At 40.4% G+C, this 25,679-nt stretch overlaps 1 protein-coding gene across 10 annotated transcripts in view; it reads right to left on the bottom strand.

Moving 5' to 3' along the window:
• Positions 1 to 25,679, bottom strand: part of PICALM (phosphatidylinositol binding clathrin assembly protein) — a 101,191-nt gene that overhangs the window by 45,778 nt on the left and 29,734 nt on the right. For all 10 annotated transcript variants that reach the window (XM_059721934.1, XM_059721893.1, XM_019488268.2 and 7 more), the window contains exons 2-5: positions 9,007 to 9,149; positions 6,585 to 6,660; positions 4,567 to 4,669; positions 66 to 159 (exon numbers count right to left, since the gene is read on the bottom strand). In XM_059721934.1, coding sequence (XP_059577917.1) covers positions 66 to 159; positions 4,567 to 4,669; positions 6,585 to 6,660; positions 9,007 to 9,149 — 416 coding nt within the window. The remainder of the gene's footprint in view (positions 1 to 65; positions 160 to 4,566; positions 4,670 to 6,584; positions 6,661 to 9,006; positions 9,150 to 25,679) is intronic.

The following is a 25,679-nucleotide window of genomic DNA, read 5'->3' as shown; positions in this document are numbered from 1 at the left end:
TAAAGGAAAAAAATTCCACCATGTTACTTGATGGTTTGACTAATGGGTAAAACAATTAAACTCACATTGAAATCAAGGAGTGCATCCATCTGATTTTGTATAATTGGTACAGTTTTGAGAAGTTTCTCTGTGTTCATTGTTCTCATGACTCCATCAGCCCTGTAATGCAAACACAAGTAAAAAAAATCCCAATTGAATTTTCCAAAATAATTTCTATTGAAATGAAGTACAAGAGTGGATCAAAACAGTAGTTACAGTTCAACAAAGATGACAGACTTGTGATAGTTAATGTTGTATGGCCAAAGAACTGTAAGAATAGCCATAAGAAAAACACTTCATGGCCAGAAAATAGTACTCATGATAGAAGCTTCAAAAACTGATGTGTGTTTTAAGATGCATGGAATTCTTAACACCCAAAACCATTACATTTTGGTGTGTGCAATTCATTAGGCAACTACATAAATATTACTAGCTTTATAAAAACTTGCTTCAAAAAACAAAAGTATCTGGAAGAGTCTTCTCAAAAGTATTATAAAAAGTATTTCTAAAACAAGTTACTTACATTTCTCTCATCATTTAAAGTTGTTTCAATATTGCTTAAAATCATATTATGTAGAATGCATTAGTTAAGTGTATCGGCATCTTTTAAAAGTTCTCTTTAAGTGCCAGAACTAAAACACTCTGTGGTAGCTTGCAACTGAAGGAACACTGAATAAAGTCTCACAATTAGATTTAATTATGTACCAATTAATACTTATAGTTTTAACTAGAGTATCATTGTTATTTGGGATTATTTAAACTGGTGGATGCTTCAAAAAGATATCCAAACAATGCACAGGTTAAGAGAAAAAAAGAAAAAAGATAACCCAGGGAGAAAGAAAAATGAACACAAGCCATTTATAAGAAAAAAACTGCTTTCTATACTACTCACTAACATAAAATTTTATCTTCATTTTTTTTTTTTTTTAAATGCCTTGATACTGAAGTCTAAATTTCTACCTCAAACTTAAGTTACAAATTAAAAAGTCAGAATCCCCTAGACTCAGCAGGGGGAAAAAAAAAAAAAAAAAAATCTTAGGATCACCACTGAAAAAGCCAAATGGGAAAAAGTAACCCAAAAACTGGAAGACTAATATATTGCTTCACATTAGAATTCTAATCCAGTAGGTGTGCAGGGATTTGTGATGAGGCCTGAGTATAAGCCTACTTTATAGGAGTGCAGGGAGAGGGCACCATAAGGACTGGAATCTTTCCTGTCCTTCAAGCTTTTTAAAGTAACTACTAAAGGCATTAATGAATGTGATCAAGGGGGAAAAAAAGTCATGGCCAAGAGGTCTTGGCGTGACCCAACAATCCTATGGAGAACCCAAAGGGATATGGCACAGCAGTTGCTGAAAACTATGAATAAATGCATTTCAGAAATCTAGCTACTGTAGGTTGAAGAAATAAAGCATGCCATGGACAGAAGCACTGACATTGTTTTCAGATACATCCCCAGGGAACAAATATAAACGTTCCAATTAGAATATTAAACTAGTCCAGAAACAAGTGCCATTAAAGTAGCAGTTATCAGGCAAAGTAGTCAGTGCTGAAAAATAGTAAGCTTTTTCCATTTAGCTTTATAAAAGATGATCTAGCAGAAGCTTTCCTGCGTTGGTGTAAAAAGGGTCCTACCTTCAGCCGAGCCACTTCTTTTAGCTAGTGTCAGCCAGCCAGTACTCAGGCTCTTAGCTATGATGACACTGGGCACAAGTGCAGGATTTGGCAACTGTGTAGTGACACTATGCTGAGCAAAGGCGGCAAAAAGCTATCAGGGCCTGTACTGAGAGTCACCAGGTCGTATGTCACAAGTGCCTGGCCCATAACAGGACTATCAACTTGAGATGTCACATCTCATTTCAATTTTCTTTGGCATCATGAGTGCCAAGACAGAAAAATGAGTTCTGGCATCCAAGAGATAGGAAAGGCATCTGCTAGCAAGTCTCTAGAGTTCCCTCTAGATTAGGGATGTCAAAAATTAATCATTTAGCCAGTAAGTGCAGTGATAACTGGTTAGCTTACTGGTTCTTCTTTGGCTCAGCATGCATGCAGTCTGGCAGGGAAGGGCAGGTGGGGTGGGGGAAGAACTGCCCTGTGCCCCAGCAGGAGTCAAGAGGCAGCAGGGTGTGCAGAAGTGAGGGAGAGAGGAGCAAAGAGGGGAGGGGGACTAGTACTCATAGTTTAAGAGGAAGGCAGCCTCATGACTTATAATTAAGCAGGAGGGCTGTGAACCAGCAGCTAACAAGGGCAGGGCTTCAGGTGAGTAGTGTTGTCTGGCTGGACTTGTCTCTTCCTCCCCTTCCCCAAAGTTAAAAATCTCCAGGATCAATTCCCAGCAGCAGCTATGTCCAAGCTGTTGTGTTATCAGTTAAATCGTTTAACCAATATAATTAGATGAGGTTAAACAAATATTTTTAGATGACATTTACATCCCTACTCTAGACCAGGTTTGACCAACCTTAGGTATATTTTATGGAAGTCTCCACTTACAAAAGATGTCCTGCAACACTATTCTACATGACTCTATCCTTGACCGATTACTCAAGTTGTCTGAAAACTTCCAGAGTCATCTGCTAGCAAGGCCTCAACACCTGAAAGATGAATGGCAGTAAGGAATACATTAAGTCTGATGCTGAATGACCTCCTAATATAGCATAGATGATGTCTGTTCGCAGACAAATACATAGCTGTCATGTTGCCTGTCAACACCTGAATGTTAGATTCTTAAGAGGAGAAGCAGGAATTCTGGATGCCACAGGAATGGCCATGATTTCCAAACCATGAAAGTCTACGCAAGCTTCTTAAGGGAGCCAAAGGCCTTGGATAGTGACAGAAGTTACATAAACCAATTTAAGTGATCAGAAACACCCCTTTCCCTGCTCAAACTTATTGCTGGCTGTGACTGGACTTCAAATTCCAGAGGCACCTGGAAGCAGCCCCTGCCTGTGCTTGGATGCAGGAAGAGTCCTGCTGCTCAGAGTCTGGACTGCAAGTCTCAGATATATCTCAGGGCAGCAGGAAGAAGTGAACACACAGCCCATGTCATGCTCTAACACCGCCCAGCTTCTGGCCTGAGCCACTGCAGGTATGTGGCTACATTTCCTGAATCAGAAGTAAATGAGTGTCCAGTTATTTCTCAGTTTAATCTCTGCAGCAAAGACTGAATCGATTCAGCCTGGGGCTTTTTGACTGTCTGTACTTAGCCCTTGTGTACAAAGGTGATTTAGACATGCCCTGCACTTGCCGCCTGCCTCTGCACTTTTGCTTACAGGAAAGTATGTTAGTGCACCTCAAGTAGGTCTTACCATGAGTTTGAGGAAAGCACTTCTTGCAAAAAGACATGCACACACCTATTACACATCTCTTGGGGAGATGCACTAGTTTTCAGCTACCCTTTCATGGGCTGTACGCAAAGCCTCACAAGCTTTCACCCAGACAAAACCACATCTAAGTATAAAATATAGTTTTCTATGCCATTGGCTGAGTGTGAAGTCAATTGATAGAAATCCACAATATAGTCTGGAATCCCTTCTGATAAAGTTTGCAGGTTAGGGAGAAACTAACCCAAGGAAAATCTACTTAAAAAGGTCAATGGGGTTTAAAGTTAACTAGCTACATAATCATACTAAGAGTTGCAAAAGGGCAAGCGGGCGCTGCCTGGGTTTTATCTTCCTGCCATTAGTGGTGAAAAGGATTTGAAGACAAGGTAGGCCCACTCCACCCTTCATGTCCTTGGACAAGGTGGAAGGCATGAGGACATCCATGACAATAGACCCTACTACCCAATCTCACATCCATGAGAAGGATGAACACCAACATGGACGATTACTGGAGGTCCGGCTTTAGTTTACTGGTTTAGGCATTACATTAAAGTATGGCAGAAAAAGATTGACTAGCTGCTTTAGATATAGCTTCCATGAAGGCCACTCTGGCTCTATTTAAAATGGAATGGACAATTCTACCCCACTCCAAGAGGAAGCAGGAGGATTATTCTATATGTACTTGAAGCCATACACATTTCAAGACCAGAGATTCATACAGTCACTTTGAGAAAGGATGAAGACCAGAAGAAGGTACAGCAGGATATTTACCCATGCCTTTCCCAAATGAATTGTAGAGACTGCAAGGCTGCCAAACTGTAGGACTGTAAGACAGGTTTGCATGTCATGGAACAGCTTTTTGCTATAATTAGGATCTTCAATTAGTGCCTTCACAAACTGCTGCACAGGCATTTTTCCATTATTTTTTCTTTTAACACTATTCCACAAAAAGCTTCTGAAGTAACACATTTGCTGGCAAAGATAACAACAGCAGACAGCAAAGCCTTTTTCAGTCCTATGTAGTATCTAATGGCACAGGAAAGATTCAGGAATGCAGTCATTCACTTACACTAATGTTTTTAGTGCATGGATCATGGAATATAAACCAACACCCACAGAAACCCCCAACGTTAATGTTCAAATACAACTCATTAGCATGCTTTGCAAGACAGATCTTTAAAAGGTAAGGAAGAACTGCAGCTCTTACCCTCTTTTTACTTTTGTAAAATCAAAAGCCACTTGTCTGTAAGAAACTGCTTTTTCATTCAGATACCTACTATACCTTCTGATAAATGTGGACATGTCATATCCTAAGAGAGAAGAAAAAAAAAAGGTTTCAACAACTAATTCTTCTGTTTTTTTGTTGGTTTTTTTTTAAATAAACAAAAAGTTCTGACTGGGGAACAAGATGCATGATTGTTTTTTGTCCACAGCTTTTCCTTAAAATTTGTTTTGCACATCCATTCTCATCTCAAAGGATTACAAGACTGCCCTCAATTCTGTGAGAAAAATTACACATTTTCTGTTGAGAGCTGTATATTGTATAATATGCACCTTGCTGCATATACTTAAATTTCCCCCAAGTATCTCCAAACATATCATGCAAGCAACTTAACGTCTTCTTGACCACCCTAAGCAATCATTTTCCCAGAAGCAGAGTAAGCATTCTTCTACAAAGTTTTTGGACATTATGTAAAAGAATTCCTTACAAAGACATTATGCAGTGTTGCTTGTCTGGTGAATAAGTTTCCAGAACCAACACCATGGTTCATATTTACTCCTTTTTACTTTAAAAAGGGCCAAATGCCATTGATGTTTACTGCCTATACAAGGGTGCAAGGCACATAAAATTGATAAAAATGCTTCCTTGTGGACACAGGAAAAGAGTTTCTTAGCTCTTTTCTCATAAAAAAAAATTGGGAGAACCAGATCTTAAAAAAAAAAATCTAAAAGATCTGTCCCTATATTCTATACCACTCTAGCTTTGAAAATTAAGTCGCAACTTGATGCCTGTGCCAAGTCCAGTTTACTATGAAGCCAGAATATGCAGATTTTACTACAATTAACCAATAAATTGGAACAGCTACATAAAAGGTTGGTAGATGCCCCACAACACTGTCCATAAGAAAATTTAGCAACTTTAAGGACTGTTCCATACAGGAACTGAATCACACTGAACTGCAGAAAAAGATTACCACACAGGGAACAATAGTCATCAGGGTCCAACATCAGATGTTATATTTACATCAACTTTGCAAAAAGTTCTTAGCTCAAGACACAGAAAATCTACTCATGAACTGTCAGACTGTCATTTTGAAAAAAAGTATTCACCTGTTAAAATGTGTTACTTGGGCAGCAAGTGGAATTTTTCAAGACTGAATCCAATCATCGGCTAATTAATAAATTAAAATGCAGTTCAGTGTATGCAACAATGTTTAAGTCTTCTTGTACATAAAATATATTTTCAATCTAATCACATCAGGTGGTGGGATAAACTGTTTTTTCCCTGTAAGTTCACAAAGTGTCCAACAGAACAGGCTTCCAGTAAGCCTGGACATCATGCCCTACTGTAGCAACTATTGAGTTGATTTCTTTCTTGTTTGAAAGCACTTCTGAATTAGGAACTGAGCCATTTTTTATATATTTATTCATAATTAATCCTACAAAAGCAAACAAATGCTAAGTGAGCACATTTAAGAAAATTTAAGTACTACCAAAAAAATTCTTGCTTTCACTAATTCCAACAAGCTTCAAAAACAGTCTCCAACAGTAAAGTTTTCATATACTATGAGTCAACATTTTACCTTGTATTAGCTACTAATAGAAACTGAATAGCATAGCCACTATATGGATCAATATTCAGAGCCATTAGGAATAAAATGACTAGAATTCAAGACATCCCTGGTTTCTCTCCCCCACAAAAGTTAATGTTTATGGTAGACAAGGTTCCTTGGGTGAATTTGATATCTTTTATTAGACCAACCTAAATGGTTGGAGAATAGTTATTAAGCAAGCTTTCGGGTTCAAAAACCCTTCGTCAGGGTTTATGTTTATGGTAGTCCTTTTTTAGAATATAGCAGTGAGCTAAACTATACATGACATACTGTAAGAGAACTGCATTTGAAGCTGATGTGAAAACTGCTTCTAGAGTTAAATGCACAACTTAGATCCAATTGTAGAAAAAGCATTTTTTTTTTAAATGTACATATAATGAAGTTACCTTACCTTGCAACCCACTTTTGTCTAGGAAATTGCTCAAGTTAAACAACGTGTTTCTGGAAGCCAGATACTGGATAAAACGCTAGAGGAAGGGAAGAAATGTTGAATAATTTAGCGACATATTGCCGAGTTGCAATTTTACATAAGTACACACTCTCACTGTTTTGTTACCAGGTTAGTAAAGCCCAACGTTTAGTGTATTTGGTTCAACTCATATTTACCTTCAAACCTATTTGAAAAACTTCAGAACTGTTCAAGGGCAAGAACATCCTGACTGTATCAGTATTAAATATTTAAAGTGTCAAATTAAAATATTTGGCCATCCTGATGGATACAATTAAAATAAAGGCTTCTGTGACTGAAGATGTCTGTAGTTGCACAAAATAGATTTCTACAGGCAGAAAACTTAAGATTTATTATTTTCATTATACACATCTTAAAAATTTAAGCCATCTGAGCCTTTAAGCCAAATTTGCTTTAAGAGAATGTGTGGCAACTTCTAAAAATCAATGGTCCATGACTACTAGCCATCTCAAGAAAAATGACATGCACAGGAGGCAGGATATCTTGAATGAACATTTAAATGTATACATTGAGGTTCTTGAATTTGTTGTAGAGAAGAATCATTCAACCATAGGTTTTGAATACATTTGTTAAATAAAAATCAATTAGTTTTCTGTACTTAACATAACTGTATTGAAACGTAACTGTATTAGACAGTCAGGTAAATGTTTTAAAATTTAACCTAGAGCAGAGGTTCCCAACCACCAGGCCACGGCCCGGTACCAAGCTGCAGCAGGTTGGCTGCTGGGCTGTGGCACAAGCACCTGGCTCAGACCCCAGCCTGTTTGCTCAGGTGAGCAGCTTCCAGGGTTAAAGCTGCATGGTGGGGCAGCCCCAGAAGGGAGGCAGCCAGCTCCATGTGCCTTGTTCTGCTCCTGCCGGGCTGCAGTATTAAAAAAGGTGGGAATGACTTCTGTAGAGAAAACACCAATATCAGTTTTCTTAAAGGACATCTGCTCAGCACTTCTGAAAATCTGAAAGAGTACACATTAAGCCACATAAACAATAATTCTGCAGTCAGCAACACACTGGAGCAGACAAGGATTTTAGGAAAAAAATTATATTTTTCAAATGCTTGCAGGATGCTCTATACCAGTGGTCTTCAACTTTTAAGTAGGAGATCACCTTTGGCATTTAAAAGCAACCCAAGATCTACCATGCACTGCCGCCATCCCTCTCCCCAGCAGGTAAGTCTGTGGGGAGGGAAGGGCCGGGGGGGGGGGCAAATTGAGGGAGAGAGAGAAAATTTGGGGGTGCACCTCCCCAGCAGGCAAGTTTTACCCAGCCGGGGCCCCACTCAATTTACCCCTGCTCCTACCTCTGTGGCACCATCCCTCACCACAGGGGTCTCGATCTAGCCTTCACCTCTTCCCTCCCCCACGGGCTGACCTGCTGGGCTGGGGCATGAGCATGTATGCACTCGGGCACTCAGCCCCCTACCACAGCCTTGGATTGACTCCAAGAGGCTCTGAGATCTACCAGTGGATTGGGATCCACTGGTTGGTGACCACTGCTCTACACAAACTTCTAGAAGTTTAACTGAATTTGTTGATTTTCCTAATAAGAACTTGATTTTTTATGTTCATGTTTTACTTATTTCTAGCCGCAAAGAGGGTCCATCCTAAAAGAATATTGTTAGCCCACAACTTTTTTATACAACCTGGACTAACCAAATTAGCATGGCATTAAAGTAACCACGTTGACTCTTGAAGTTAAATCTTCTGCAAATTGAAAGAAAAAAAAGCACTTGCATGTTAAATTCCTGTTAGGACTTTCAAATTAAATTTTCTAGGTATCCAGTATTTATGTAGCTGAACAACTGCTCAAATTCTCAGAAGAAATATCCTAGAAATTATATAGTCGAAGATGGGTAGTAAATCAGGCCAAGTTTAAATGTTTTTCATCCAATTAAAATGTCTACTATGTGTATGAGCAGTTTGCCCCCTGGTGGCTAATTCTAGCTTAGAACAAAAGGTCCTTTAAGTCTACAACAACTCAGACAGTTGAGCCCCATCTATATTCATTCCACTTGGCCACAACCTAATTCTAACAATGTTTTGTGCCAGGGACACCTTTTGTCTGAAGGCACAAACATATACAACAATGCTTCCTTCTGCACTGACACACACACACGTTTACTGTTCCAATAAAATAGGATCCGTTTCTACACAGAAATTGATAATAAAGTATCATGTCCACCTAAAAATATATTTATGTTCTGGCTGCTTTGGTATCAAAGGACCTTTTAAGTTCTGAGTAGAGAGAAATGCATTATACAAAAGTAGTTTGAGTCTTTAGAACTCTAAATCACCGTGTCAAAATTATTCTCAAGAAAGGTTTTATTACTTAAATATATATGCATTACCTCATTTCCGTACACCATTAAATGATGAGTTGTGATGAGAGACTTGAAGACTACCACCCAGCTACTGTTTGTAGTTCTTTCAAACAAGCTGTCTGCCAGCTGTGGAATATTCACGTTCATCTCATTTGTGCACTGGATTAAGTCTGTAATACACAGAGGATGGTTTGCTATTTTAATATTTCATTTAGTGCTACAGGAAGTTTCATACAGGCTCAGTCTACAGAATGGAAGATGGAAATGTACACTTCCAATTTCATTTTTTTTAAAATGTTATGGCCCACTGAGAACTCATGAGCTGCATATTTTAGTCACTGGAAAATCTCATTTCATGCACAGAATATACACAGAAGGCAATATAAAAGTTGTGCATTAGAAGTAAAGTGAATTGGAGATCTGCTCAAGAATATATACACTATGAATAAAGCAGAGCAAGCTTTTCCATGCTACTTTTCTTATACCTCAACCTTATTGTAAAAAGAAGCTTTATGATTAATATGGTTACTCACCTTCCAAGCCCTTCCTTCTTTTGCCCTTACTTATACTGTTAGAAGACCAATTAAATATTAACTGCTATCAATTTGGTCACAAATATCCATCTTCTAGAAACTAAAACAATCTATAGTATTCACAAAGATTGCTGAAGAGTCATGTAACAGTAACTTTGGGTTAATGACAAAAGCCAAAGAACTAGGAATCTGGATACGGAAAGTCTTGCATAGCAATGTAGTAGGGCTGGAATGATGCTATACACCAGTATGGTCTGGAAGATACAGGAGGTGAGGTTTTTTAGGTTTGGGGTTTTTATGTTTGGTTTTTGGTTGTTGTTTTTTTTTTTTGGGGGGGGGGGGGGGTGTTGGGCTCAGTAGAAGTGCTCTATCTTACATTTTATTGTAATATTAGAGTATCCCCAAGCCAGTAATAGTATTTTTCAAAATCTCAGCATATTCTCCTTATCACACATGCCAGTGACCCCATTTCCCAACTAAAAGCAATTCCCCTGAAGTCAGGGGTGCTCAACCCTTGGCCTGCAGGTCTGATCTGCCCCCCTGGCCCAATGGTATCTGCAGGGCTCCCCACAGATCTATGGGGAACCCTGTGGGCTGTGGCCCTGCACAGCAGATCAGGTGTGCAGGGTGAGATGGGTTCAGGTGGGGGTTGCTGGAGGCCCCCAGAGCCCAGTCCTGGCCAGGCAGAGCCTCATCTCAACCATGGACCAGCTGCAGACAACCAATGCTGTGAGCACCTCTTCACTTTTCATACAAGCCTATGGAATTTGTACATGGGTTTTGGGGGGGGGGGGGGGAAGGAGAAGGTGCCATTTACTTCCCAGCTTTTCTGAATCTTGCTTTAAAGCACAAAGCAACAATGAAACACATTTTAGAGAGCTTTTCCATGGTTGTTTATTACAGTTTTCTTTTTTGGGGGTGGTGGTTTAAACATCTGTGCGGTATCTTAGTCTCAGACTGAAAATTAAGACAAAAAAAAAATCAACCAAACTAGAGGGCTTTGAGGGTAGGTAAGTCAAGATGTACACGAGTTCTTTAGCCAGAAGGCTGTTTTATATATATGTGCATAAGGAAGATGGAATGAACATGTAAAAATCTGTGACTGCTTCTCTCTAAATTTAAAGGACAAATTTTTTTGTAGAGAGACAGGGTATTACTATCTGTTCATTAGATATTCATTAAAGCACTTTTTCTTAATTAATTTCTTAATTTTTTTAATGGAATGTAACTAGTATTTTTGTCATTGAGATGCACAGTCCCTCATTGGACTTAAGGTCTCTAAGTGTAAAACTCCATCCACATAATTCTTGAAAAATAAACAACTAGCTTTAAAATTTTGCATTTGCTAAAACTGTCAACTTCACCCATGTACTTAATAACATTAGTTTCTCTCTCCATTATGCAAGTTTAAAAATTTCAAAAAAGCCTAGAAATTCTTTAGGAAAACCTGTCTATATTAAAAAGTTACAAAAAATCTTTTCTAGATGTATTTTTAGTCCATCATACTGGCCAAGTACAGACAGTCAAAAAGCTGGAGGCTGAACTGATTCAGCCTTTGCCACTTAGTCCAAGCTGCATGGATTCAACCAATAAGCAAGTGAACAGACATTCACTTTTGATTTTGGAAATGCAGCTATATGCCTGCGGTGGCCTAAGCAGCATACTTCCCTACTCAACCAGAACAGACAGCTTGGGCCAAAGCTAGCCCACCCACCCTGCAAGGAGGGCAGGTGCAAAGCATCCTGGGATGCTGGGGGACTGAGTTAACTTGAATCTGGAGGGGAACTGGGACAGAAGTTCAATAAACTAAATTTAATCTAAATCAGTTAAGTCTGATACTACATCCATCCAGATTTATCTTAAACCAGTTTCAGCCATTTGGAACTGCATTATGTGCAGTGAATTTCTGTTTAACAGATTTGAACTGGTTTCTGATTGCTTATACCAGTGTGTGCAACTTCTGCCCATAGCCATTAAGACATCAGACTGTCTTGAACACCACACTACAATTTGAACTGATGACTATAAAGTTTTACACTTAAAACATTTACCTTGGTCAAAAAAGGTATAAAGAAATTATGAAACCTGCACTTCTAGGGTCCCAAATGTCTTAAAGGTCACAACTGATAAAAAAAACTGACAAAACCCAAAATATTAAGACAAGGAATAGAAGTCACACAATCACTAGTGCATTGATTGAATCACTTTCACAAAACTAATAGCCATACCACCAAAGAACCAGGATTTCCAATAAAGTGTTTACTGAACCCTATTACAGAGTTTTGATATTAAATCTTAAGCCTTCTCTCTGCTAACTTTTCAATTGAAATACTATTAGTACTTACTCAAGAAGGTGCAATAAAAAACCCACCTTCTTCTTCCCTGCCACCCCCACTTCCCTATTCACAATGTTTTATTTTAAAGCAATGTTTTACTCCCTACTTATAACTTACCGAGTAGCAGTCTGCAAACTTTGAAGGCCGCAGGCTGGGCCAACCCAATCCACAGCACAGCACAAGTGGCATTGGCACTGCTCCCCCAGGGGAGCATGGGGAGAGTGCTGGCAGCCAGTGCTCTGCCCTATGGCAGCAAGGGGAACCCACTGACCATGTCAAAAGGTTCCACGGGCTGGATCCAGCCTGCAGGCCAGAGGCTGCCAATTCCTGACACAGAACATTAGAAGGCCAATAGTGTTCTCCCACAGTATTTTGCTTATATTCTAATAGGATGTTAGAACTAAGATTTCAATGGAAGAATATCAGAGAAAGAAGTCTGATGCTTTGCAATTATGGCATAAAAATGTTCTGAATCACTACGCTTTTCCCAATGCATCTTTCTAAGCACCAGTACTAGACTTGCACAACTGGGAAGGAAGGAGTACACTGATGCTGGTACAGGTTTAGTTTCCTACAACAAAGCAGTAATTAAATACTCAGCACCGTCCTACACTCAGTTCTGCTTCTATGGATGTTTTAAGCGAAACAATATGATACTGCAATCATAGGCATGAAGTCAGCCGAATGTAATTAAGACAAACAGGTTGTTAATAGATGTAGCTTTAACCATTATCTTCTAGAATCCAATACCTCCGGCACAGGAAACTCAAGCTTTGCACAAATCAAGTCCCATGGTATCAAGCACCAAAGAAGCAACTAAAGTAGCTACACGAAAGAAACATGATGAAAAGCTGCTAACATTTCATTATAAAAGGAGGATGACCCAATTAAGCCTACAGGTTTATTTTATAAACCAATAGACCCAATATATTATAGACCCAATAGCTTTTTAAATGCTCCAAAATAATTTAACTGAAGGCTGTAGCCACATCTCCATGAAGCCAGGACTTCTATAAGCTCCACTGTAATATTTGCCAGTACCCAGTCTGCTTTTTGACTTCCCCAGCCTACATTAAGCCATAAAAATAAAAACAGCATAATTTAAAATGTCTTTGCTGTCCAATGCAAAGACCTCCAGAGTGCCTTAAAATACGGCTTATAGCAGGTATATAAAACTGTCTTTTATTCTAAAGGATTTCAAATTATTTGTGGGGGCAGAAGGAGCAAAAAGAGAACGGGAACAGATCAGTTCCTCCTCAAGATCAAATACAGGCTCCTTAGACAGGTATGCTACCACCACAGAAATGCAAGAGAACACTTCTTTGGAACAGGAAAAGGCCTTTGCAAATAAGTTTGCTGGAGGAAGAGATGCCATATCTGAAATTATTGCAATGAAGACTAGCAACCCTGCTCTTGCAATGAAGTCTTCAAATTAAAACACAAAGCCATCATGATCTCAGTTTTAAGTTGTGTTTAAAAAGACAGCATTGTCCAACAACAGAACAAGCTAAAACATACTTGGGCATGACTCAGAACAGAGCTCTACTGAATCACACTTCACATCTTCAGGTCTTCCCATTTAAACACTATCCTTGCACAAACCTGATTGATTCATACCACCTGACAATCACATACCATATGGTAGTATGAACTCACATAAATGCAGGCATAATAGGTAGTCAATTAACAGTGAGAGACTTAACATGAATGTAAGAAAGCTTAGTCAGCCAAACAATTCTTAGATGCGAGGTTTTTCCTAGCAGCCAGGGAGAATTAAGACTGCATCATACAACAATACAAACAAACAAACTTCTAGAAAATCATCATCTCTCTCATTCTAGGCTTGTATTTTATGCTGGAGGCCTTTTTCTCTTTAAAATTTTCTAAAGGTCCTTCACGACTTCAAAGCCCATTTCACTCCTGGGAGAGAAAGCAGGCTCTGTGACCCAGCAGAACCTCTTCCCTTACAGAGGTAAATGTGCTCTTGTGTGCAAGACATATGAATGAATGAATGAATGGAGGGAGAGGAGGGGAAGAGGAAAGAACACATGGGGGAGAATAAAGTACAAAACACACAAATCTACCCCAGGGAATAGGAGGAAGTGATTTTATCAATACAAGGGGAAAAAGTAAATAATCTTAAGTAAAAATGTCAGCGTTACCAAGAAATGAGTTTAAGGCATGTTGAACTCATATGTGCATAAAAATTCTCAAGTGCTAACTTCTACCCGCACACAGCCAATCACTGAGTTCAGATATACTCCATGCCTTAATATGTCTACACAGTCTTGGATGTGGACTGAAGGATATTTCAATCAAGGCTTTAAAAATATTTGCATAAGTCAAATCAAGTATTTGGAGAGCTAACTGCAATAGCTGTACCTGGTTTGGAGGAGCATTTATTGTTCTAATAGTTGTAAAAAGAGCAGAGGGCAAAAACAGCAGATCATAGCAAAAGCAGTAAGCTGCGAGTTTAGGAAGACCCAGCCAGCTCAAGCAGCTCTTGCTTGTTAACCCTGATCACACAAATGCCTGCTGTTAAAGACCGAGACTAGGGACACAATCATCTGCTACTTACTCCAGTTTGTGTGGAACAAAACTACCACATACTGTACCAAGGTATCACACTGCTAGATACAGGAGTCTAAGAAAAAAATCTAAAAATGGTAACTCTTCACTTCTGGGCAGTTAAGTACCAGTGTTTTTATTTTGGGTGCAAATACTTGATTTTTCTACTTTTTTAAATAAGCCTGATGAAAATGCATGCTTCCTCTAAGGTATGTGCATTAGGAGTGACATTTCATCCCACATTTGGTCCTCTAGTGGCCATCAATCCTAATGGCCACTTAGATGATCAAGTGGGAACAGAATGTCATCCTAAGAGGGCTTAGGCAAGAGAATGAATTTTGATTCCAGAGAACTAAATCTATTAGAGACAGGTAATAACAATATTAGCAACACTATTAATAAGTGATGGGTAGGGGGGAGCATAGAGATGTCACTAGTAATGTGCAAGGAGGAAAGTCACCAAGGAGAATCCTTGCAAGCTTTTAGGAGGAGGGGAGACAACTTAAATTTCTATTGCCTGGAACTATTAAGGGCTCCATCATTCCCATCTTTTTCTTGGAGGGTCTCTTAAAAAGGTGTCCCCCCTCTGCCCTTCTGACTGGTAACTCCAATTCACAATGACTCACAGAAGCCAACAGGCTTTTTTGGAGGAGGCTCACCCTCCTATCAAGTGGGAATCAACTCTGGTTTTCCCCAAGTCTGCAGCCTCTGGTGGTCCTCTAGCATTACATCACACCGATTAGTTAGGAGTACATCAGTTAAAATGCCAGGAATCAAATTTTACACTACTGTCATTTGGGAAAGTTTTGGAGAGTATTAAGTGTCCAGTGAAGCACTCTGTTCTAATGCAGAGTGGGATCCTGCACCAGGAACGAGGACTCAGAGGTGATCTATAGAACTAAATTCTGAAAAAAAGGTTCCAGATAGTTACAGAGCCCTTAAAACATAGCAGAATCAGCACCTGGGGGGGAAGGAGGTGGAAGAAGAGAACGCAGACATCAAGCCTCAGTACTATCTTCCGTCTCAAATACACGTTCAGTTTTCCCTGGGAAAGTGATTTCTCCTGGGAGAGCAGCAACAAGTGTGCAGATATTCAGGCTTTTTTCCTTCTACTCCAGGAGAAAAATAACCTGGGACCAACCACGGTTAAAAATGACTCCTGGGAAGGCAAATATCAGTACACGTGGTTAACTACAAACACATTTTACTTGCTGGATGGTTTTGATATAATACTTCAGAAAAACAACTTAAGTAGCCTCACTTTACAAGCCCTTAACAAGAGTTCCCTGCATAGGTACATAATTAAGGCATGCAGTGCAATATATATGATGCTTATCCACATGCTGTTTATATCAGTGCAAGAATTCTAATCAGCAATGTACTATTTTACTCAAAGGTGATGCCAATATAAAGCATGTCTACAGTCATGTTATGGGGCTCACACAGCTTTTAATTATGCTGGTATAATTTAGTAGCATACTTTGTGTGGCTGTACAGGGTAGAAGTGATTCTGATGAAAGAAGTGTCACTTGCATAATAATGGATAGGAATGTGAAACTTAAGTCATGCTCCCCACTTGGAAGAAGCCATACCTGTTCTTCAGCAGTCCTTTATATTTAATGTAAGCACATAGTTATTAGGACTAATGATAGGGGACAACAGTAATGAAATTGAAAAACAAGTGCCTAAGCAAGGATAAGTGTCTAACACAATGAAACTACTGAAAAAAAAAAAAAATCATCTCAGATGAAGATTTGAAGTACAATACATACCACAGACATGCGCTTCTCCATGCAGATGCTTACTTTAAGTGTCCACATAAGGAGGTGGTAAAGAACTCCTATGCTAGGCCATCTACTCAGAAAGGACAGCACTAACACTGTATGCTCATGAAGCCCCCCCCCCTTTTTTTATTTAAACAAAACTTATGATACTCCTAATATCCCTTCTATGTGCCAAGTATTTCCAGTGTTTTAGCAACAGCCTGCTCTCTGCACAATCATCTTATTCACAAGCAGCATATTATATATATAGGGGAGAAAGAGAGAGAGCTCTCTCTAAGCTAGCATGCTGAAATTTCCCCCACATCTGACTATTCCCAAGGAGATCAAAAGGAATTACATGGGGGGAGGGGGGGCCACAGATTTATGAAAACAAAAAAAAGAAAAAACAAAGGGTAACATTGGGCCCCTGCTAAACCAGCTGGGGCAGCTGACTACCAACACCCAGGAAAAAGCCAATCTGTTTAATGATTACTTCGTGTTGTTTTACCAGCCCAAAAGGGACCGCCCTGCTTAACACGATGCAGGACAACCAGGGTGAGGGCGAATGTGTGCCAACCATTAGCATGGATCTTATGAGAGTATCTTGAGAGGCTGGACCCCCACAAATCAGTTGCTCCAGATAGATTGCACCCAAGAGAGTGCTAAAGGAAGTAGCAGACATCATAGCACAGCCACTGGCAAGGATATTCAAGAACTTCTGGCACTTGGGCAAAGTACCTGAAGATTGGAAGAAGGCCATTGTGGTGCCCATCTTCAAAAAAGGGAGGAAAGACAACCCAGGAAACTACAGGCCAACTAGTTTAACCTCAAACCCTGGGAAGATTTTTGGAAAAAATTAAAGAACCCATTCTTGACAGGCAAACAGAAGGCAACATTCTGAGGGATAGCTAGCACAGGTTTGTTGGGGGTAGGTCTTACCTAACCAACCTAATTTCCTTTTATGACCAGGTGACATATCACCTGGACAAAAGGGAAGAAGTTGATAGAATTTATTTTAACCTTTAAAAAAAAAAAAAAAAAAAGCCTTTGACCTGATGTCCCATGATGTCTTCATGGAAAAAAATTGGGTGACTGGCCTTGACTGTTCCACAGTCCAATGGCTGGGGAACTGGCTCCGAGGTTGGACCCAGAGTAGTAGTTGATGGAACTGAATCAACATGGCACTCAGTGACTAGTGGAGTCCCCCAAGGCTCCATTCTCAGACCTGTACTCTGTAGCGTGTTCATAAACAATCTGGACACTGGTGTCAGAGGCGGATTGGCTAAGTTTGGTATCATCAACTCACTTTGGGGAAGAGCATCCACACTTTAGGATAGGCTGGCAATCCAGGCTGACCTCAATAGGCTTGCAAGGTGGGCGGATGAAAGCCTGATGGCATTCAAAACAGGAAGACAAGGTGCTCCACCTCGGGAATAAAAACTTACACCACGCTTATAGGCTCAGCAGTACTACACTTGCTAGCACCATGACCAAAAGAGGCCTCAGTTGTACTGCATCCAATTCTGGGATCCACAATTCAAACAGGATTTGGAGGAGCTTGAAAGAGTCCAAAGGAGAGCCACATGAATGCTCAGACAGCAAGAGACTTATGAGGAGAGTCTGCGAGCTATGGGACTCTTCAGCCAGGACAAGCGCAGGCTCAGGGGTGACTTGGTGGCAGCCTATAAGTACATAAGAGGTATGCATCAGGATCTGGGGGAGCACCTGTATACCAGAGCAACCCAAGGGATGACAAGGTCCAACAGTCAAACTCCTCCAACACTGTTTTAGGCTGGACATAAGGAAAAACTTCTTTACTGTCCAAGCCCACAAGGCCTGGAACAGACTCCCTGTAGAAGGTGGTGCAAACTCCTACTCTGGACTCTTTCAAGAAAAGATTTGGATGCTTATCTTGCTGGGATCCTTTGAACCTAGCTGACTTCCTGCCCCTTGGGCAGGGGGCTGGACCCAATGATCTTACAAGGTCCCTTCCAGCCCTAACGTCTATGCCTATGAAAAAACAAAAACACATGTATCATGTAGCTTCAGCATAGGTATCCTTCAAGAGGCACACAATATCAAAACAGATGAGAAATATATTCACTAGTTTAAATCCACGACTTTTGCATCAATTAGTAAGGGTGTGCACCTGAACCTTTTTGAAGTCCAAGGCTTATAGTTTCTTAGCAGGTATGAAAGTTGAAAAAGAGAACAACATTTCAGAGCAAGATTCAGAACAGGGGAAAAGAGATGCTGCCTGCATGGGAAATTTGACCAGCATAACTGCTGAAGAATAAGTTATTTAGGTGTTGGGCCCAGCTCAAATCCCAAATATTGCCACTTGACTAAGAGGATTTTATTCTGAAATAATTAGTCCTCTCCCAAACAAAGTAATTTTCATTTCAGAACTTATCTCCAAATCAAAAACTACTATGAGCAGCTTATTTTGCAATAACTGTATCAGTCAATTTCTACATATAGGCAGAGCCTGAGATGCCAAATGAAGTTTCAGAGAAATTACCCATCTTATATCACTTCTTCAGCTTTAGTTTGGGTTTCACTAGTCTTAAAAACTAACATACTTCTCAGACATGCCCAAAAACCATTAAAACCAAACTGTTCTTCAATGCATGGTATTAAATATAGTTGGAGGTTGGGACACGTATGGACAGAAACAGGGTCAAAAGCTGTATTCTTTGTAAACAGCCACTTACAACTGACTTTAAGGATGAGAACTTGACTAGGCCACAGAGTACTAGAAGTAGCCCAACTAACTTATGCCACAACAATTAGCCCAGGTTTCTGCTTATAGTTTAATTGCACTGCATAGATATGGGGGACTCAACATCCAGTCTGCAAGCAACATCCAGCCTGTGGAGCTCCCAATGGGTCAGGAAATTTGGTGGCAGAGGAATGGTAGTCATTAATAGTGGGTTGGGCTGCCTCCCCTTCTCCCCACTGCCCCACAAAGCCAGATGAGGTCCCACCATAAAACTGTTCCAGGCACCAGATGCAGCCTGCCAAGTGACTGGGCATTGCCTATGTGGTCCAACAGCTGAAAAAGGTTGATCACTACTGGCATAGACATTTACATTTTACTATCCAGTTCAATTTACAACTGCTCTTGCCAAACACATCTGACACTCACAGTGAATTAATCCAATATGGACATTGTTTGGCTGGTATATTTTATTTTCTTTCTTACTAGTCTTTGAAAGCACTGGTGTTCTAGGAAAGACTACCTGCCCTTCAAGCCAGCCTTTTTGGCATTAGGATAGTCAAACCTGTGTCTGATATCCATCTTTTGCTCTGGAAAATGACGACAAGTTCAGCATTTTAAGAATTTCACTGATAAAGAATATGGGGGAGTGGGATTTGAGATGGAAGATGCAAAGCATTTGAACATGCTTAAATTAGACAGGTAACACATACCAGAAGTTCAAGGTGGTATGGAGGAATCAACAGTTGTAGAAGAGATGATATTTTATTAGACCAACCAGATATTTGTAAACAAATTATGTGACTTTTACATTTAGCACTGTCTCCAGTACCGAGACACTGGCTGCTGACACACACTCAAAGCCACCAAGGAGAACTCTCCCAGGTTTGTTTTCCTAGGCAATATCTACCTGTGCAAAGTTCAAGCAAAGAAAAGAGCCTGCAGTGCTGGCCCTGGGCTGCCAGAGGTCCCTAGAGCATGCATCTCAGACCTTTGCAGGCTTCTTTTTCGGCCCAGCAAGTGACATAAGCAAAGGCAGAGGTCAACACTGACTGGCTCATTTCAAGGGACCACATGCTGGAGGAACTGCAGCTCAAAATGCCCCCTCCCTGGGGCCAGGCTTCAACAGATCCTGGAAGAGCAGTGCTGCAGTCCCAACAGGGATCCTCCAGGTTGCCACACACATTAAAGGAAGGGAGGGGGCAGGTCTGCACCCATCCCCTGCATAGCCCCCCTCCCCCAACTCTGCACTGTTCCAGCCCAGCTGCAACTGGGCAGGGACCCACACTTCCCACACCCTTGTGCTGCTATCAGGGCTGGGGTTATCTGCAGGGAGGGGGAAGGGGATTGGCTGATTCTGGTTAGTCTCATCTTGAGTGAACCCTGAGCAACTTAAAGCAAGGAGCAGAACATGCCCCCAAAGTGTGTCTCAGTGTTGGGCTCCTCCAGCCCAAAAAAACACTCACAGGACCTATTCTGCTCCCTGCTTGACTGGGATTGACTCTTACTTTCCCTGGCCCTGTGGGAGGGGGAGATGGAGAGCAAGCAAAGCACACTGGGCTACCAGAGAACTATTCTGCAATTTGTTTTGAACCCCTGCCTGTACAGATGCTTGGTCTCCTGAGAGAGATTCTCCCAGGAACCACTTCACTCAAGATGTTCCCCACTTATTTTTCTACCAGAGTGGGCACTTTTACTCTGGGAGAACAATTATGACCTTCTATACACTTGTGGTTTCTCTTGAGAAAGAAGCAACTCCTTGGGGAAACAATGCCTGCCCAGAGTCATTGACAACACATTTCAAGTAAGTTACCAATGAACTGTTAAACACACAGCTGGAGAAAAAAAAAAGATGCTGCATTTATGATAAATAAATTCACATATGTTGGGCAAAAAAAGAGTTAATAAGTCTTCCACAAATATTTAAATGCTGGTCCAACCAAGCTTCCTCCACAAACAGGATGGTGACAGCAGAATTGTATAAGTAATTCTACAAAAGATGTATGCAAGCAATAAGCCCCACTTAACTATTCAAACAGAATTCTGAACAGCAGCTTCCAAAGGAAAGACACTTCAATATTCTGTAATTAAGAGGGAAAAAAGTAATTACTTGACTCAGCAAATGGCCAAACTATCTTCAGCATTACCCCTCTCCTAAACTCTAACATTTTATTATCATGTTCTTAGCCCAATCACATGTTAATAAAATTCAAGTCATTTTGGTGAAACGCTTCACAAGTATCATGCATAGTTTTGGGCATTAAAACCAAGTGACCAGCTCAGTACAAATGCTATGTTTGCAACTTGTCTGCCATATTCTCAAGAAGTCATATGAAGTAAGAGTCTTGAATAAGAAAAATTGATAACATTCCAGCAGTATGAAAAAGGCAAGTTACTGATTTGAAGTGGTTTCTTGGCCTTGAAAAGAAAAGCTGTTTGTCTTTATCCTCTATACTTTCAAAAAGGGTTTCATATAAATATGGAAGGTCACAGTTCTATTCCATGTTGTACAAGACATTCTTTGGAACCAAATTATACGATCCATGTACTTCAACCCCGAGTCCAAAACACGAGAGAGAGCTCTTGATCCCCTTTTATATCTAAAAAGGGAACTGTAACAAATGATTAGCTAAACAGCTCTGGTAATTGCTCCTATGAAACTGTGCCAGCATATGCAAGTCCATTAGAAGGAACATGTGTATTCAATAAAGCATTTAGCAACATATGAATTAGTGTCTAATGATCTGGAAAGAAAGGTGAACATTATCAAGAAGTATATTCAAGTTACACAAGGAAAAAGTTGTGATGGGCCATGAGAAGCCAAGCACACACCAGTATCTAGAATCAAGACAAACCTACTTGGTATTTCCATTTTAAAAGGTCTTTTTCAATTCTTCATCACCAATTCTAATGTTTCCCTTTTAGGCAGGACTGTGCAAGTCATTGCTTTACTTGTTCATCTGTCAAACCAAAAAGGTTTAAAAAAAAAAATCAAACCAAATTAAAAATGGTTTCTCTTCATTAAAAAAAGAATGAAACAAAGGTTATTTTGCTGTACAGAAAACAGTCCATTCAACACAAAATGTTTCCATCTCATTACATTTTGTTAGAGGCAAAGAAAGTTAAGGATGGGATCCTCAATATGGTGGTGTGTTAAAACGTTAAATGTCTTCTTATCCTTCCACTGCTCAAAAGGTAGAGCCCTCAATCACAACCTGGGAAAGCAATTACATCCTTCTCTGCCTCACTGACTACAAACCCTACCCCCATCTCCCAGAAAAAGGTATTCCAGCATGGAGTACCTCTTCCTTCTTTTGACACTTTTATACTTGGTACAAATTGAGCATGTGGCAGCAGGCATTGAAAAGCAGATGTCCCACCTCTTAAACAAGAATTGTAGCTACCAGGTTTGTGAATCCCCTGCTTTCTGCCGTATATATGGGGTCTCAGCAGTGCCAGCAGAAAAATCTTGATTCAGGCAAGTTAAAAAGGCCTAGCATACTGCATCTCCCACTAGAAGGGTCTTAAACTCTTCCTCCCCTATGCTGGATAAGCACTCTAGAAGTTACTGGATAAAGGGAACATTAACACTTCCTTCAGTTTTGTGAATCTACTTGTCAATCCCTCTCTCCACATAATTGAGTAAATTTGACCTAAACCTGCAACAGCTTTGGGACAAGAAAATGTTTTTAAAGAGATTGTTCTGCATACTTCCCCAATGCCAAAAGAAACCCCCCCCCCCCCCCCCCGCCCAGCTCTCCTTTTAGGATGCATCAGAGGTCAGAAGAACTGGGATTATTTATTATGAAATACCCTGTCTTCTCTAGACTAGCCATAAATATTAGAATAGCGATGATTCTCACATCCACTTGGAAGAACAGCTGTAATAGATCTAAACTACAACAAAATGAGATTTTAATTAGCAAAGGTCTTCTTAATAGCTAATTACAAGCACTGGAACAAGTTACCTAGAAGAGGTTGGTAACTACAGGTTAGGAAATGTTTCTTGGATGGTTTAAACTTTAGACCAGGGATGTTCAACCTGTGACCTTCCACACAGGTAAGTAAAATTTGGAGGCAGGGGAAGAATGGCAGGGGAGCAGTGGCATTTAAAACTTCCACCTTTTGCCACTGCCAAATTTCCAAGCCCCTCATGGCCGGTCAGAGCAGGGCCATGCCCCTTCCTCCTGCCTGGCTGGAGTGAGGCCTGGTGCACACCTGCTTTCTTCTATACCTGGGTTGGAGCCAAGCCATACCACCTTCTCTCCACAAGCCATGTTGGGACTGGGCCATGACTCCTCCCCCTGAGCAGCCATGCCCTTTCACCCCTCCTGTAGGACTTAGTTGGGGACAGGCCAAGCTCTCTTCTGCCCATGCAGCTGGATTAAGGCAGGACTGTCCTCTGCCACACCTGCCTTGGCACTGGATCAGGACCACCAGTTGGATCTGGCCTGTGGACAGAAAGGCCCGCTGGGCAAAGAAGTTGAGCACCACTGGTTTAGACCAATAAGGTTCTGCCTTGAGCAAGTGGTTTGACTACGTTGTTTAGGTCCTTTTCAGCCCTGTTTTTTTGTACTTCTAAAAACTGAGATTTAACTCCCTTCCCTTGCCAAACCCCCCCCCCCCAGCCACCAAAAGTAACTCATGTGCGCTAATTCTTAAAGTTTAAAAAAATATATCCACATTTTATTAGCAACATGTGTCAACAAGATTTCATTCCCCTTCACATGGATATAGAATAATATATTTATGGTGAAAAAACAGGACTTGGCCAAAACTGCAGGGAAACAGAAGGATCCTCCACAATACTGATTGCTGGATTATGCATAATTAATTAAGCTAACATCCAGGAAGAAGAGAAAGATTAAGCAATTTAAAAGTGTATTGTAACATGCAAAGTGGCCAAGTTAAAGCCTTATAGTCGGTTTTGAGTTTGGCATTTTTTGAATGCTCCATCTTGCAAATTTGAAGTTATACTATCAGCTTAAATGACATTTAAAAATTGGATTGAAGCTGTATCTCATCCTTGTAAAGGAGTGACTGGGTTTTTCTGTGGCCCACTTAATGAAACTTTTCAGGAAAGTATTAAAAATTAATCCATTCCAACTCACTTTTCTGCTTCTGTTCAAGGTAAGAATAGAAGACCTACCAGAGTAGCTTCAGGTAATAGAAAGTTAGGGTTGGAAGGTACCTCAAGAGGTCACATCTAGTCCAACCCCCTGCTCAAAGCAGGACCAGCCCCAACTAGATCATTCTAGCCATGGCTTTGTCAAGATGGGCCTTAAAAACCTCCAAGACTGAAAATTCCTACACCTCACTGGGTAACTTCTTCCAGCCCTTCACCACCCTCCTAGTGAGAACATTTCCCCACCTTCCCCCCCCAATATCCAACCTAAACTTACTTTGCTGCAACTTGAGACAGTCATTCCTTGTTCTGTCATCTGCTACCACTGAGAACAGTCCAGCTCCATCCTCTTTGGAACCCAGGGCAGGTAGTTGAAAGTTGCTACCAAATCCCACCTCAGTCTCTTTTCTAAACCAAATAAGCCCAATTCCCTCAGTCTCTCCTAAGAAGACATGTCCCCCCAGCTGCCTCAACATTTCCACTGCTCTCCACTGGACTCTCCAATTTGTCTACATCCTTTCTGTAGTGGGGGGGTCAAAACTGGATAGTATTCCAGATGTGGAGTACTGTGTCCAGTTTTGGGCCTGCCCACTAGAGAAAGAAAGAATGGGGACAAACTGGAAGAAGGCCAGATGGCTTGAGTACCAGGGAAAGTGGTTCTATAAGGTACCATGGGAAGAGATTTTTCAACCTAAATTGTTGATAGTGACTATTTAGATGAAGAGTAGAGGTTCTACCTTGTCTGTTTGACAAGCCCTTCACCTGGGCAGCCAGATTTCAGCTGATTTAGGACTTGTATATAATTATTCCAAAAACCAATATTCTGGAAGAGAGATTTAACAGCCTTGCCCAAATCTTTTGGACCACCATATTTACTCAAATAGGAGATGACCCTGGTTACAAGATAACCTCCTCAACAGTTAGATATTATATAATGGAAAACATAAGTTTTTTACAACTTTCCAATTGTATAATCTAGTTATTGGAGGTTCGTCTCGTTTTTCCTGCTGTAGTGGTGAGAAGGGGACAAATTCAAGTCTGGGGGGACAGGGATCAGGTAGCTCCCTTGCACTCTGCCTTGTTCAGTGATGTTTGGATGGGAAAGAAAGGTACAATTCAGCTGTGGGAGTGAAGAGGAAGTAAAAAATGTTTTCAATGTAGTGGCTCACCATGACTTAAAAGGAACCATGCTTAGGGGGACTGTGCACAATGGGTACTACCATATATATGTCTTACAAAGATAGTTTAGTGCAGTCCATCTGAATGGTAAAGTTTCCCCATCAGCATGTTTGATATATTTGTTATAGTTGATTTCTATTACTGAACATGTGATGCTTTTGGCAGTATCTGAATAACATTGTTATTATGCATACACTAGAAAATTAAGCAACACTGTTCATCCAAGATGAAAGAATCTGATTTTATTTGAACAAGTTATAGAAGTCGTGGTTTAAAAAAAAAAAAAAAGAAAGGGTCCTTGTAAAAGGGTTTTCACTTAGGAATGATGCATAGCAAACAACTTTAACATTCAGACACTAGTAGGTTTGACAAACTTCTAAAATATCACTGCATAAGTCACCTGTTTGAAACCTATCAAAATAAAAGTGAATACAGCACCAGCTAGATCAGAGTCAGCCTATGTTTCATACCTGATAA

This window comes from Alligator mississippiensis, chromosome 1 (assembly GCF_030867095.1).
Source record: "Alligator mississippiensis isolate rAllMis1 chromosome 1, rAllMis1, whole genome shotgun sequence".
Classification (NCBI taxonomy): domain Eukaryota; kingdom Metazoa; phylum Chordata; order Crocodylia; family Alligatoridae; genus Alligator; species Alligator mississippiensis.
The sequence above is the reverse complement of the archived record's forward strand: the minus strand, read 5'-3'. Positions and strand labels throughout refer to the sequence as shown.